Below are 14,120 nucleotides of genomic sequence, written 5' to 3' on the forward strand. Positions count from 1 at the left end.
GGAAGGAAGCAGAGCAAAGAGATTATTTAGGAAATAGAGTAGGTGTTGGAGTGGGAGGGGGAGGCAGCAGGGAGAAGCGGCTTGGAAGAGGAGGAAATGGCTTTCGGGGGCGGAGCTGGCAAAGTACCAAATTTCTGGGCTCCTGCCCTTCCCCCCAGCATGCAGAGCTCCTCCAGGCTACAGGCTGGGGCTGAGTGAAGTGCCTGGCTCCACCCCGCAGGCCCCCAATAGATCCTCTAGATGCTCAGGCTGGGTCTCTGCCAGCAGCCCAACCTGGTCCTGCAGGGAGGGCCAAGGCAGGAGGGCAGAGGTTCACGGAATAGACTCGGGCACAGCAGGGTCCCAGCCAACAGTGAGGCGGATGGGACAGGACAGGACAGGCCTCAGAGCTGGGTGCTGGGCCCTGGGCTGCCCTGGAAAGAGGAAGCACCACTCAGACCTGGGGCAGGCCAAAACCCTAGTTTATTTCAGCATCAGCAACATCTCAGCCATCACAAAAATAAACTCTACCGAGGGTGACGGAAGTCTCTACAGCAAGGTTAAGGGCTCAGCCACCACACAGCGAGCCTCCGGGGCACGTGGTGGGCACGGCCTGGGCAATAAGTTAGGAAGCAGCGGAGGAGCTGGTGGAGGCGGCAGATGTGGCCAGGGCCTCACTTCTGGGCCGGCACGAGGTCATCGATGGCCTGGCCCTGCTCCAGCCGCTGCTCCATCTCGATGAGCAGCTTCACGCCGTCCACCACCATCTGCACCAGCTCCACCTCCGAGAAGCCCAGGCGGTCCGCATTGGAGACGTCAAAGACCCCACCCACGGCGGCCGTGTCCACACCGCCTGGAGAGACAGCCAGTTCAGCGGGGCTGCGTGGGGGGCAGCCCCGGGGGAGCGGGCTGCCGCCTGGCACCCCCTACTCACCTGTGCCTCGCTTCTGAAGCCGCAGCCGCTTGAGCACCTCAGAGAACTTCTCGTGCTTGCCCAGGTGGGGCAGCTTGATGTGCACCCCGGCCCGCAGCCCCGTGCCCAGGTTGGACGGGCAGGTGAGGATGTAGCCCAGGTGAGGGTTCCACATGAACTCGTAGTTCTTAGACTTGAAGAGCGTTTCAATCTGGAAATGGACGTGTGAGAGGGGAGGCCTGGCTGAGCCACCCGCCCAGGGGACCAGCTGGAACAGGACCTGAGGCAGCAAAGACCTGGGCTCCCCCGGGGGTTGATGGGGCACCTCCATCTCTGCCTGAACCCTGGGGCCTGGCCCTGACCTGGGTGAGGCCGTTGCAGAAGCGCGTGAACACCTCCTTCATATTGCCACCCTTCTGCATGGAGATGACCCGCAGATGGTCCTCCTCGTTGATCCACACCAGGAAGGTCTTGTTATCGTTATGCCTGGGGGAGGGGCACAGTCAAGTCTCCTCCCCGGACGAGGGACACATCCAGGAACAAAACCTCGCGAGGCCCCCAGAGCCGGGGCACCAAGTCGCTGAGGTGCTCACCCCAGCTGTCCCTAGGGCCCGGGGGCTGCTATCAGGACTCTAGCCCCATCAACACCCTGGGCGCACACAGGGCACTTGAGAGAGGGCACGCGAAGCCCTGAGCTGTTTCCAGCTAGCCGGTCAGGCACCCTGTGGTCCCCACCTAGGGGGTGAGGGGCAGAGGCAGCCGGCCCCGCCCCGCCCCGCCCACGGGGAGTCGCCCGGGGCCTGCGAGCCCTGCTCCCCACCCCCACTCGAGGAAGCGTCTGCGTCACCCTGCACCTGACCGACTCCCCGCGGGCGGCGGGTGGGAAAGCAGAGCGCAAACAAGGAGCCGCGGCTCCCGGAGGCGGGGGGAGGGAGGAGGAACGCCGACAAGACGGCCCCACCCGCCCGGGGCGCTCCGCACCTCCGCGGTCAAGGTCTCCCGCGAGGAGGCCGGCACCAAACCCCCCTGAGGAGCGCGGCGCCGCCCTCCTCCCTCCGGTACGGCGCGGGCGGAGGCCGGGGGATACGCACCAGATGCCGCGGGCGTCGGGCCAGTCGCGGGCCATGCCCGAGGCCAGCAGCAGGGGCGACACGGGCTTATCGAAAAGGAAGTGGTCGTCGATAAGCTGCTGCTGCTCCGCCTCCGTCATGCTTTTGAGCGCATAGTACCTCCCCGCCAGGTCACCGTCCAGGCTCGACAGGGCTGCGGAGGAGCGCGCTCAGGAGGACGGGTGGACTCCTGCCCCACCCCGCACCCCCAGGATGCCCGCTCGGCCTGGCTGGAGCCCAGGCAGTCCTCCCGGCCCGAGCGGCGGGCCGCTCCGGAGCGACACGGCCCAAGCCGACCATCGTCCGGCCCCAGGGCTCTGTGGGCGCGGGGCTGGGCGTCGGTCCCTCTGGGAAACCCGAGCCGACGGACAGATAAGAGCGCGGCGGCTCCGGTGACTGGTAAACAGGCCGGCAGGGCCCGGGGACCAAGAGCGCCGCTCAGCGGGCCGTACCCTTACCTTCGACGGCGAGCTTCTCGATGGCGCGGCGCTCCCCGCGGCTGCAGTGCGGGGGGAGGCAGAAGCCGCGGATGCTGCGGCCCGTGCGCACCCGCGAGCTCAGCACGTAGTTGGGATCCAGGTCGTCGCCGCCCTGGGGGCCGTGCAGGGCTGAGCGCTGGGCAACCCCTCCCCACCCAGCCGGCCCCTCGCCCCGGGCCACCCCGCACCTGCAGGTTGTCGGGGTTGAGGTCGGTCTTGTGCTCGTCGGTGGGCTTATAGCCTCCGTGCCGGTCCTCAATGATGGGGTCAAACAGCTCCTTGAACACGTCGTACGATTCCTCGTCGCCGGCCACACAGCCCACGGTCATGATATAGGGGTGCCCTGGGGGGAGCGTGGAATGGGGACAGTGACGTCACTGCCAGGCCCGAGCAAGCCGCCGCGGACCCTTCAGCCATGCGCGCAAAAGGGCGCCCGGACCTCGGCCCGGGGGGAGCCAGGGAGCGGGGGCGCTGGGGCCCAGCCTCGGGCTCCTGTCCTGACCTCGGGACTGAGGCGCGCGTACCTGGGTTGTCCACGCCGGTCTGGATGACGTCGTCCACCGTGAAGCCGCTCGGGGTGCTCTTAGCGCGCAGCTCGGCGTACAGTTCGGGGGTCAGCACCTTGGCCATGTGGTTGTTGTGGCCGCTGAGGTCGGGGAACTCGTCTTCGGCCGGGAAGCGCAGCTTCAGCGTGTTGTGGCTATTGGAGAAGGGCATGGCGGCGGCGGGCTGCGGGGAGACGCGGGAGTCAGCGGGTCCCGAGGCTCTGGGCCTCCTGGTGACCTGCTAACCACCCAGGGCCCCGGGCTCCGGTCAGCCCGGCCTCGGTCAAGGTCAGCGGGGTCGGCGCTTACACGCAGGGGGCTACCACAGCGCCCAGGACCCCCGGCCCAACTGGCGCGCCCACTCCAGGCGGCGGACCCCGGGAGGTCCGGAGCGCGCGACGCCCTGGCCCCAGCCCCCAGCTCCGTGCACAACAACCCCCGCCTCGGTGCCCGCGCGCCCCCCACCCCTGGCCCCCGGGCTCACTTACTGAGCAGTCGGACAGGGGCGGGGGCTCTAGGTTAGTCTGCAGCTCAGGGCGCGGCGCAGGCGAACAGCGGCGGCTCCGCGCTCCCGCGGCTCTTAAGGGGCGCAACGCAGGCCGCCCATTGGCCGCTATTTATAGCCCATTCATTCCATTGGGTCGCGCTGCGGGGTGGTGCCGCCGCTTTGTCCGCCACCCTCTGCCCCCGGAGCCCCCCCACCCCACCCCGAACAGCCCACCAAGACTATCCCCTGGCCGGGACCCCGCGCAGCCTGCCTGACCCCACCTCGCGCCCGCCAAGATCCCGAAGCCAGAACCTCAGGCCCTCGGACATTCCGGATTCCCCCACACCCACGCCTGCCTCCGAGCGGGAAACCGAGGCAGGAGAGCCGGCAGGCACTTGAGAACGCTCGGCCTGGTCGGCGCCCCGGCCCCTGCCTCTCCCCCTCCCGCTAGTCCTCACGGTGGTCGCGGCGAGGGGCCAGGCGGGAGCCGTCCCGGGCTTCCACGGCAGGTACCGCCACCCCCCGCCACCCAACAACCCCCCCCCAACCCCACCCCACCCTTCTCCCGCCCAGTCTGAGTCGGCGGCGAGCCGCCGACCTTCTTCAAGGTGCCCGCAGGCATCTCCCCGGCGATCTTGGTGCAGAGCGAAGGCACGCCGGAGGCGCAGCCTGGCTGCGGCCCAGCCAGGCGGCACCCTTGGTGCCGCGACCTTGGGCAAGTCCCCGGGCTTTGGGGTCATCTGAGCCAGAGACTCAGCCCCTCCTGGTTGATGAGTGAATACTGACTGCGGCCCTGCTGGGAAGTGCGCAGTCTCAGAGCCCCCAGCCCCAGGCCTGGGCCCTCTCTTCCAGGGACAAGTCCATTTCCACACCCCACCCCAAAGGTCGTCCTCAGAGAATCTCCGCAGAGGCTGGAGGAAATACTCACATAAGCACATGTGAGTTTTAAAAAACAAAAAGCTCACTGAAAATCAGAATCATGCAATTCAAAGTAATGACTACGCCTTCCACTGTCCCCAGCACCCCAGACTGGCACCAGCCAGTGTTGGCTATGGGCTGGAATGTAGGGAGATAGGCATTCACAGGCTGCCTGCCATTGTGAAGTGCTACATCAGTTTTGGAAAGTAATTTGGCAGTATTTATTAAAACGTAAAATCTTTGTACTCCATGACCCGGCAATCCCACTTCTAGGAATCCAGCCTATAGTCTCATCTCTCTGTGCACATAGGCCAGTCCTCTCTAGCATGAGAAACAAACACAAACAAACCTGCATGTAACCGGATGCCCATCCCTTGGGGACTGGCCGGGGGCAGGGAAGGCATCTCTCCAGTGTGGAATATTACACGGCTATTAAAAAGCGTGAATTGGGGACTTCCCTGGTGGTGCAGTGGATGAAAGTCCAGCGACCAATGCAGGGGACAGGGATTCGCGCCCTAGTCCAGGAAGACCCCACGTGCCCAAGGGGCAGCCAAGTCTGTGCGCCAGAACTACTGAGCCCCGAGGGCGGAGAAGCCACCGCCAGAAGAAGCCCGCAGGCCACAGCACAGAGCAGCCCCTGCTCACCGCAACTAGGGAAAGCCTGAGCGCAGCAACGAAGACCGAGGGCAGCCAAAAATAAATCAGTAAATATTTTTTTAAAGAGTGAACTGGTGCTTTTATGGTTAATGTCCATCATATGGTTGCTTTGTGAACAAAGCAAGGAATGGGGGAAACACTTATCTATGTGTTTATTCAACAAAATCCCTCCAGGATGGCACAGGACTGCTGCTGGAGGAAGGCTGTGAGCTTGGCAGCTGGGAGCAAGCAGCCAAGGGAACAAGATACGGTCAAGAACCAGGAGGAGACGGGTGCCTCTGGCGGGGCCGAGCGGCGATCCGTGTGCTGGGGCCTCTGAGGGCGCCAGAGCACGGGGTGAGCACGTTCCCTTGCCTCTGCCTCTGTGCACAGCCCGCGGTTACCATGGAGGACTCCTGCCTCTTCCCTTGCTCAATTTGGCGTGTTCTGACCTGCTCCCAGTCAGCATTTTTTCAGACCCGTAAAGCGAAGCAAGGTAAAAAGACAAATGGCTCTGAACTGCCCAGACAGGTGTCCTTTAAGCCTGAAATTCCTGTGTTCCGTGCCCCCTGCTGCTCTTCTCCCTAATTTTAGAAATATCTGCACCTGCCCTCCCCAAATCCCGGCGGACAAAGGCCTGATGGACTCAAGTTTCTGTTTCTAGAAAACGAGTGCTGGCCCTGGAGGCCTACTTGACTTTCAGACCCCAGGGATTGGGGGCGGGGAGAGCTCAGGGCTTCCTTCCTCTTTGTAGCCTCGGCAGCTTCTCAGAAGGTCCCCACCCCGCACCTTCAGGCCACCAAGGGCCTGACCCACTTGGGGGTCAGGGGAAGGGAAAGACCCCGTTCCCCTCTCCCTCCACCAGCGAGGTCCTCACTAGAGAAGCGAAGACGAGAGGCTTGGGGTCTTGCCCAGGGCCTGCCTGGGGCTCCAGCAGGTCTCAGCCTTCTGAGATGCGTGTTTTGTCCTAGTTTTGCAGATGAGCAAAGGGAAGATGAGAAGGTGGGTGATGGGGAACCAGGTCTGAGGTCTGGCAATCCCCCTGTGATCCTGCAGTGCCTGGCCCTGTGCTAACCTGACCTAGGGCCCACCCTGCAGTCCCCCAGCTGGCCACGCCTGGGCTGGACTCAGACTGACAACACATGTGGTCAGCAACTGTGATGGGGAAGGAGGAGGGGTCTTGGAGGCCTTTAGACCCAGAAGTCAGGGTGAGGCCCCTACCGGGCAGCGGCCACTTGAGAGCCTGGGTAGTACTGAGCAAGGGAACAAGGAGGGGGGCCCAGGAGTGTACCAGCCTCCACCTCAGCGGAAGAACGCTACTCCCAGCTAACCGAGCCCTCCCCTATGGACCCTCCAGTCTCCCCAAGGCCCACAGGAGCCGGTTTGGCAGCGTCTGGGCAAGAAGCTAGGTGACATCATCCGGCCAGTTTACCATCCAGGTTTCTCAGAAATCACACTTGGTTACACATTAACCACCTGGCCCTGGAGGGGGTGGGGAGCCTCAACGGAGTCCCCGGCCTTTCATCCACAGGACACGGCCCTGCTCAGCAGGCACAGGGTGGGCCTGGTGGAGGAGGGCCAGGCCCCAAGCAGGGGCTGGAACTTCCTCCTAATGCCCAGAGGGGAAGTTGGTTGGGGTCAGAAAAGGGGCAGGGGCTGCCTTGAGGCCACAGAGTATGGTGGGGCAGGAGGCCAGCCCGCCAGGGGAGAGGAGACCTTGGCTCAGAGATCAGAGCAGAACGGCCCTCCCCAGGGGGCATCGTCCGCCTCCTGTTCTCCTCCAGGGCCCTGTTCCTGCCTGTTCCCACCTTTCTTCCAATCTGCCTTTGGTTTTCTGAAGCCAAGTTTACTGGCTTTAAATCCCAATCCCACTTTGGCCACATTAGCTGTGTGATTTTAGGCAAATTACTTGACTTCCCTGAGTTTGTAAAATGGTCCCCCTCTCACAGGATTGTGGGGAAGATTCAAAGTGATGACACTTAATTGGGCTTACACAGCATCAGATTTTTTTTAAGGAGGGGGGACAATATATAAACTCTGCCCTAGGCAAAGTACCCACCTGACCTGGCTAATCAGTTGGTGCTTGAGGAATCGGGCTGAGCAGACTCAGAGAGAGAAGACAGACAGCCCTGGGAAGGCTGCCTGGAGGAGGGGGCAATGGAGAAGCTGGCCAACCAGTCCCCCACAGAAAGGCGATGGGAAGTTGGGACCACAGGAAACCACTGCCTAGTCACCGAGTCCTAATTTAGGCTCTCAGTGTGCACTCAGCCTCTGAGTAGCTGAGAGGCTGGGTAAGAGGAACCCCCAAGAAGTGGAAAGTTGCTATCTCCCAGGAGAGCAATTAAGGGATGATTCCGGCGGGTGCAAAGTCACCTGGAACAAAGGTTGGTGAGCTGTAGATGGAGTTGGGTTGTCCGAGAGGAGGAGGCAAGGCTGTTATGTAGCCACACAAGCAGCTGGTGGCCAGAGCACTGGCCTGGGAGGTCACTACAGGCCCTCACCTTTCTCTCCTGGGGTTCCAAGACCCAGGCCCAGTCAGGGAAGGGTCATGGAGGGGCTAAGGCACCTGGGTCTCCATCATGGATTCTGCGGTCCGCAGACACCCTCACCAGCCCCGGCCCCAGAGGAGGAAAGAGTTCAGCGCCCCACAAGTTGGCAGGGCTCTGGGAAGGGACTGGTTCTGCAGGGCCTGGCCACGCCCAGATGTCCAGGATGGAGCAGCCTGGGCCTGGAAGCGTGGCCAAGGGTCATGCTAGCTGCCTCTGAGTTGGGGCTCAGGCCCCAGCCTGGCTGGGTGGACTGGGGTCTCCATCAGATAAGGCCTGGCCCACGGGGACATGCGCACTGGAGGAAAACGGTCCCTGTCCCCGTGCCCCTCCCCCGCACACACTGTCCGCCCAGAGCCTGGCTCTGATTCAGCGTCGCTGAGACACAACAGGGCTGCAGCTTCCCTGTTTCTGCCGGGCCCTCCAGCTGGCCCTCCCCCGCTCAGGCCGCTCTTGTCCTCACTGACTCGGCCCCAAGAGGAGCCCCGTGGGTCCAATGCTCAGCGCACCCTGGGTTCCAGGAGGGGACGCAGGGCTCCCTCCGTCCTGGAAGCGGCTTCCGCACTCCGGAGAACGTGCCCGTTTCAGGAGCGGCCGGGCCTGGGTCTAAGGCCGCTTCTGGCCACCGTCCCCTGCTGCTCAGGTGGCCTCCCGCCAAAGCCTTGTGGGACCACCCGCTCCTCTGCAGCTCCATTTTCTGGAGTTTCACCAGTCACGCCCGCGACCGCACAGGAGACCGCGGCAGCTTGGGGCCGGGCTACCGGGGCTCTAGGTGGTCTTGGGCGCGAGCAGGCGGCACCCGCACAAGCCGACCGAGAGCGCGCCCCGGACGCGAGGGCGGGCGTCGCGCGCTCCCGAGACCCCGCCCCCTCTCCCGGGAACCCCCGCGCGCGCCGGGGGCGGGGTGCCGTGACGTCATCAGCGGGCGCCGCGCCCCAGCCGGAGGCGGAAGCCGCGGCGACGCGAAGCCACGTGCGGCGCCTCCGGGAGTCGGAGGCCGACGAGCGTCGCCGGTGAGGCTCGGCGGGGCTACGGTGGCAGAGCGCGGGTAGTGTGGGGACCGTCTCCCCGGCAGGCCCTGCACGTCCTGGCAACCCCCCATGGCCGGGCCCAGCCCTGTTGCCCGCCTGGGCAGAGCCGCCGCCCCCGGCCTCTCCGCAGGCCAGGCCGATGTTGCTGTTTACTGCCTGCTGCACGGCCCCAGCCTCCGCTTGGGGACCCGTGCATTTGCATCGCCCCGTCACCCGTCTGCCCAGGAGCCCCTCAGGGGGAGGGTGAAGAGGGGGGATTCTGCCTGGCCTGGAGGTGACCTCGCGGGCCCCCCCTGTGTGGTCCCTCTCTCCTCTCACAGCTAGAGAACGGGAGCCAAGCTCCCAGAGAAGAATGCCGAGGGAGAGGGTCAGGCCCTTACTTTGTGGGAATCCTGGGACCCGGCCTCAGTCTCTCCGTCTGAGGTTTGGGCTGATGGCTCTCGTCTTAGGACCAGACCAAAAAGGGCTTTCTCCCTGGATACCACGGGCACAGTCCTACCTCCTGGCCCCTTACACGTTCATGCCCACACACCTCCCAGGTCCCCAGCACCTGCCGGACCAGCAGCACCATGAGCTTCGTGGCCTACGAGGAGCTGATCAAAGAGGGTGACACAGCCATCCTGTCCCTGGGCCATGGCGCGATGGTGGCCGTGCGCGTGCAGCGGGGGGCCCAGACCCAGACCCGGCACGGCGTCCTGCGACACTCAGTAGACCTCATTGGCCGCCCCTTCGGCTCCAAGGTGACCTGCGGCCGAGGCGGCTGGGTGTACGTGCTGCACCCCACGCCGGAGCTCTGGACACTGAACCTGCCGCACCGCACCCAGATCCTGTACTCCACCGACATCGCCCTGCTCACCATGATGCTGGAGCTTCGGCCTGGCTCCGTGGTCTGTGAGTCCGGTGAGTTCCGCAGGCTGCCTCTGTACGTGGAGGCGGAGGTTAGACCCAATGTCCAGGCAGAGGCACAGTTACTCTCCATGTTTCTACAGGGTCTTTCTGGGGGGCTCACTGCAGCGAGGGGGGACAGACACAGGGAAGCTGGTTTAGGAGACTGGTGCTGTCCTCCGGTGAGACTTGATGGGACCTGACCGAGGATAGCTTGCAGGAGGAGCGGGCGCCCAGGGGGAAGCCTTCCTGTCTGAGGTGGGGAGGGGGTGGTGAATGCTGCTCGGCGCTGACCAGGGTGCTGACAGAAGGGCAGGGGCGCCTGGCCTTGCAGTCCCTCACTGCTGCGGATGGGAGCCGAGGGCCAGGGCTGCTCCAGGGTGCTCACTGTGGGGGAAGAGCCTGCCTTGTGCTCATCCCAGGCCAGCGCCTTCATCACTGAGGCCAGGCCTGGGGTGCAGATGGAAGTACCTGAATTCAGATATTCCCAGACTCTGCATGTGTGCGCGCACACAAACACGTACTGGGGACCGAAGCTTGCAGCCAGGCCCAGGTGTGCCTGGATTTCCAGAACGTTCCGCACGCCCCGGGCCCCTGTGCTCCAGGCTCATGAAGAGTTCCCAGCAGCACTGCTGTCAGCTTTTGGAGGCTTCAGGCCGTCTCTTCTGTCTTTGGGCCTCGGTTTCTCCACGCAGACGACGGGATGGTTGCTTTTGCCCAGCCGATCACTTTGAAATGGGGAGAGTCAGGTGCAGAATCTGAGCCGTGAGTGGGTTCAGAGAGTGGGTGGGGGCTGGGCAGGGGCCGGCCGCTCAGCACCAGGGGAACTGGGGGTGGACAGGATTCAGGGCCAGTTCGTCCCCTGCTGCCCCCCACCCCCACCCCCGGCCACAAGGCATCCACGGCCAGGGCCTGGCTCCACTCAGCTGGAAAGCGCGGTCTGTGAGCGGGTTTCCGGGCTCCTCTGAGGTGCCAGCTCCCCTTCTGGGAACCGTGGGTAGAGCCGCGACAAGTCTGGCCGGGTTTCTGCTTCTCAAAGGGGACAGACAGTGGGCCCAGCATGACCGTCTCAGTGTTACTGCGGACTGGGGGCTGCGCTTTTGAGGGTGACTGAGAGGTGTCCCTCTGGCTGGGCAGTCAGGGAGGACCTGATGGGGAGCTGTGAAGAGCCACGGGGTAGGGTCACCCTGAAGGAGAGCCTCGCAGAGACCCTGCATGGGGGACCATCGAGGAGGCCAGGGTGGCAGGAGCAGGAAGGAGGTCAGGGAGGAAGCGCACACTGCCAGGGGTCACGAGGAGTCTGACTCGGCTGTGGAGCAGAGGCCTGGTCTGACGGCAGCTGTGGAGACAGGCCTGAGGGCAGGGCTCCGGGGCTGTAACGGGGGCGGGGGGCCTAGGTGGGCGCTGCGGGCAGCTGGGGAGAAGCACTTCCTAGAGAGATGTGGGAGGAGGTGCCAGTGGGGGCGGGGGCGGCTCCGTGGCGTCTGGCTGGGCGGTCACCGCCCTGGTCACTGGGTACAGAGGCTGGGCAGGGAGTGGCCTGGGGCTGGACCGCTCCAGCTCTGCCCTCGTAAATGCTGGGCTCTGTCTGCTGTCACCGGGGAGGGGTCAGTGTGCAGTGGACACAGAGTATCTCCATCAAGCTTGGCACCTGGAGCCATGAGGGGTGGGGAGGCCATGGTGGGTGACAAGAGACTAGGGCCCCCCCCCGCCCCCGGCACTGCAGGACAAGATGGCAAGCAGAAGGGCAGCCTGAGGCTGGAGGAAGACAGGGGCGATTACATGGGCATGTTGGTCACCGTGTCACGGTGCCATGCGCTCACTCAGGGTGAGGGCAGAGCTCCCATGTGGCGGGAGCAGACTGGGGGCAGGAAGACGGACCGACCCCCATCCCTCGGGCCCATCCACCGTGTGCGGCAGGGCAAGTCTCTTGGTCTGCTCTGCACAGACCCTGCAGGGCCCTGGGGCAGTCCGGCCCCTCTCAGGATCCCAGTTGGGGCCCCCAGTCTGGGCAGTAGGGTTTGCTCCAGAGCTGGGGTGGGCAGGGCTGCCCCCCCCCCAGCAGGACCTGCACCAGATCAATAGGCAGCTCCCCCAGCCCCACCTGGGACAGTCCCTGTGTCCCAGGACCCCAAGAGGAGCTCTGGACTGGTCCTTGCTGATAACCCCGGGCTCGGCTGAGCTTGTGGGCCCTGGTGGTCTCCCCAGGGTGAAGGTGGGCTCGTTTCCCGCCTGACTCCCACCCCGCCCGGCCAGGCACCGGCAGCGGCTCTGTGTCCCACGCCATCATCCGCACCATCGCGCCCACGGGGCACCTGCACACGGTGGAGTTCCACCAGCAGCGGGCGGAGAGGGCACGGGAGGAGTTCCAGGAGCACCGCGTGGGCCGCTGGGTGACTGTGCTGAACCAGGACGTGTGCCGCAGTGGCTTCGGCGTGAGCCACGTGGCGGACGCCGTCTTCCTGGACATCCCCTCGCCTTGGGAGGCCGTGGGGCACGCCTGGGATGCCCTCAAGGTCGAAGGTGAGCTGGGCTTCTGGGAGCGGAAGGGTCAGGGGGTCGGGGTGGGTCAGAGTGGTCCTGGGAGGTTGGGGGGTGGTTGGAGGAGTCAGGACTGGGGAGCACGGGGCTCAGCTGGGCCCCCGCCCCTTGGCTTGGCTCACTCCCACCCCAAGGTGAGTGATGTCTGAGGTCCCTGGGGAATGTCCTTACAGCCCTGTCTGAGTGAGAGGTGGAGCATGCTGGAGGTCAGAGGTTAGCCCCTGACCCCAGCCGGTCCCCGCAGAGTCTTCTCTCCCCACTAGCTGCAAGCCGGGCGAATGCACCCCTTTTAGGGAAGATGTTGGGTGCAGAGGCGGGGAGGTCGGCTCTGAGCCAGGAGGCGCTGGCGAGGCCCTGGGTTTTTCCCTTTTCTGGAGAAGTTGCTGGCTCTGGCAGCCAGGCCTCCCTGCCTCCTCCCCGCTGAGCAGAGCAGCGGGAGAGGGAAGCCCGGAGGCCCTGGGGATGGCCCGCCCCTCTGAACGAGGATGCTTGGCCAGTGGGTCCTAGTGGGTCCCCTGCCCACTGGCGTTGGACTCCCGTGTCCTCGGTCTGTACCAGGGTAGCCGGGGAGCACCAGCTCCCCCGCCCCCGCCCCTTCTGCTTGGCCCCCGATGCCCACAGGTCCCTCCTGCCCCAGGGACCCCGTGAGGCCAGAGCCGGGCGCGTGGCCTGGGCTGAGGCAGGCGGTCCCTGGCCCGGGAGCCCTGCATGTGTTGTCCTGTCCCCTCCGCCCCACTGAGCCCTGTTCTCTGCATCTGCTTGTTCTGGCCCAGAGGCTCCCGACTCCCTCGTGGTCTGGCTGTTCTCCAGGGCTCGCCTGCCTGCGTGAGCCCGGCTCCGGCTCAGTGCAGCCCCCGGGGCTCGGCCTTACCCAGTGGGGCCACCTCGGCTGTGCACACAGGGGCTGGGCTCCCCGAGGTGACCCTGTGCCCTCCAGCTTGACCTCAACTCTGCCTCCGAGCCCAGGCCTCCTTGCTGAGACTGAGATGACCAGGCCTCAGGGACCTTTCAGGGCTGTCCCCAGGCACCTTTCCTCCCCCAGCCTGGCTTCCCCACCCCTGCCCTGCAGGGGAGATCTGGGATGGGCCTGGGCTGGCTGGGGGAGAAGGCGGGCAGGAAGGGCTCCCACCCCCTCCCCCGCCCGTCATCCCTGAGCCTAGGGCTGGCTCTGTAGGCGCCTCCAGTCGCAGAAGCCAGGACAGCCTCTAATTTTCTGTGACAGCAGCCCCCGCCCCAGGCCACTACTTGTGGCTGGAGCCGTTCTGGGCTCAGCGAGTGCGCCAGCAGCTGCCGTGCGGAGACTCCACCCTGGCCCCAGCCCTCGGCCGCCAGTGGGGGTCGGGGTGGCCGTGCCCGCTGGCGGCCCACGGGGTGAGGTGGTGGGCTTGGTGCAGGCGGCCCCTTCCACGTGGGCCCTGCCGGCTCCTCCGCTCTGAGGCCTCAGCTCCTCGTGGCCGGAGGGCTTGGCCGCCCTCGGAGCCCGGAGCAGGGTTCCGGGCGTCCACGCCTCGCACAGCGGCGTCTCTCCCAACACCCACTCCTGAAGGGGCCGGGCTGCATTTCCTCTGCGCTGAGGTCCGGGCCACAGGCCCCTGGGCAGAGGGATGCCGGCGGGGGCGGCTGGGGGTGGGGCTTGGGGACCCGCCCTCTGACCCGGCCTCTTGCCCCCCCCCCCCGCGCAGGTGGGCGCTTCTGCTCCTTCTCACCCTGCATCGAGCAGGTCCAGCGCACGTGCCAGGCGCTGGCGGCCTGCGGCTTCTCGGAGCTGAGCACCCTGGAGGTGCTGCCGCAGGTCTACAACGTGCGCACCATCAGCCTGCCCGCGCCCGACCTGGGGGCCAGCCCCGGCCCCGACGCCGGCCCCTTCCGCAGCGGCACGCCCATGAAGGAAACCGTGGGCCACACCGGCTACCTGACCTTCGCCACCAAGACTCCGGGCTAGGGAGCCGCGCCCGGAGCTCCGGGGAGCTGGGAAGTGAAGCTCGGGCCAGAGACTGCCTTGTATGGTCAGCTGCCGCCTGCCGGAGCTGGTGTTTAGAAATGGACTTGCA

At 65.4% G+C, this 14,120-nt stretch overlaps 2 protein-coding genes across 2 annotated transcripts; one reads left to right on the forward strand and one right to left on the reverse strand.

The window, feature by feature from the left end:
* Positions 1–491: 491 nt before the first annotated feature.
* Positions 492–3,560, reverse strand: CKB (creatine kinase B). The gene is made up of 8 exons (XM_052659723.1): positions 3,514–3,560; positions 3,005–3,209; positions 2,669–2,823; positions 2,460–2,592; positions 1,984–2,155; positions 1,255–1,378; positions 914–1,103; positions 492–832 (listed from the first exon to the last, which is right to left on the reverse strand). Exons 2-8 carry the CDS (start codon positions 3,195–3,197, stop codon positions 654–656), a joined length of 1,146 nt encoding a protein of 381 aa, XP_052515683.1. The 5' UTR covers positions 3,198–3,209; positions 3,514–3,560; the 3' UTR covers positions 492–653.
* A 4,974-nt stretch (positions 3,561–8,534) lies between these two features.
* On the forward strand, positions 8,535–14,120 carry TRMT61A (tRNA methyltransferase 61A). The gene is made up of 4 exons (XM_052659962.1): positions 8,535–8,625; positions 9,183–9,543; positions 11,785–12,051; positions 13,752–14,120. Exons 2-4 carry the CDS (start codon positions 9,213–9,215, stop codon positions 14,009–14,011), a joined length of 858 nt encoding a protein of 285 aa, XP_052515922.1. The 5' UTR covers positions 8,535–8,625; positions 9,183–9,212; the 3' UTR covers positions 14,012–14,120.

This window comes from Budorcas taxicolor, chromosome 21 (assembly GCF_023091745.1).
Source record: "Budorcas taxicolor isolate Tak-1 chromosome 21, Takin1.1, whole genome shotgun sequence".
NCBI lineage: Eukaryota > Metazoa > Chordata > Mammalia > Artiodactyla > Bovidae > Budorcas > Budorcas taxicolor.

What these genes read in the sequence shown, in the direction of transcription:
- CKB (XM_052659723.1), bottom strand. Translation starts at nt 3,197, where the DNA reads ATGCCCTTCTCCAATAGCCACAACACGCTGAAGCTGCGCTTCCCGGCC. An exon ending in TCAACCCCGACAACCTGCAG is followed by an intron (nt 2,593 to 2,668) that starts GTGCGGGGTGGC and finishes CACGGCCCCCAG; the next exon opens with GGCGGCGACGACCTGGATCC. An exon ending in TCTGCAACGGCCTCACCCAG is followed by an intron (nt 1,104 to 1,254) that starts GTCAGGGCCAGG and finishes GTCCATTTCCAG; the next exon opens with ATTGAAACGCTCTTCAAGTC.
- TRMT61A (XM_052659962.1), top strand. Translation starts at nt 9,213, where the DNA reads ATGAGCTTCGTGGCCTACGAGGAGCTGATCAAAGAGGGTGACACAGCC. An exon ending in CTCCGTGGTCTGTGAGTCCG is followed by an intron (nt 9,544 to 11,784) that starts GTGAGTTCCGCA and finishes CCGCCCGGCCAG; the next exon opens with GCACCGGCAGCGGCTCTGTG. An exon ending in GGATGCCCTCAAGGTCGAAG is followed by an intron (nt 12,052 to 13,751) that starts GTGAGCTGGGCT and finishes CCCCCCGCGCAG; the next exon opens with GTGGGCGCTTCTGCTCCTTC.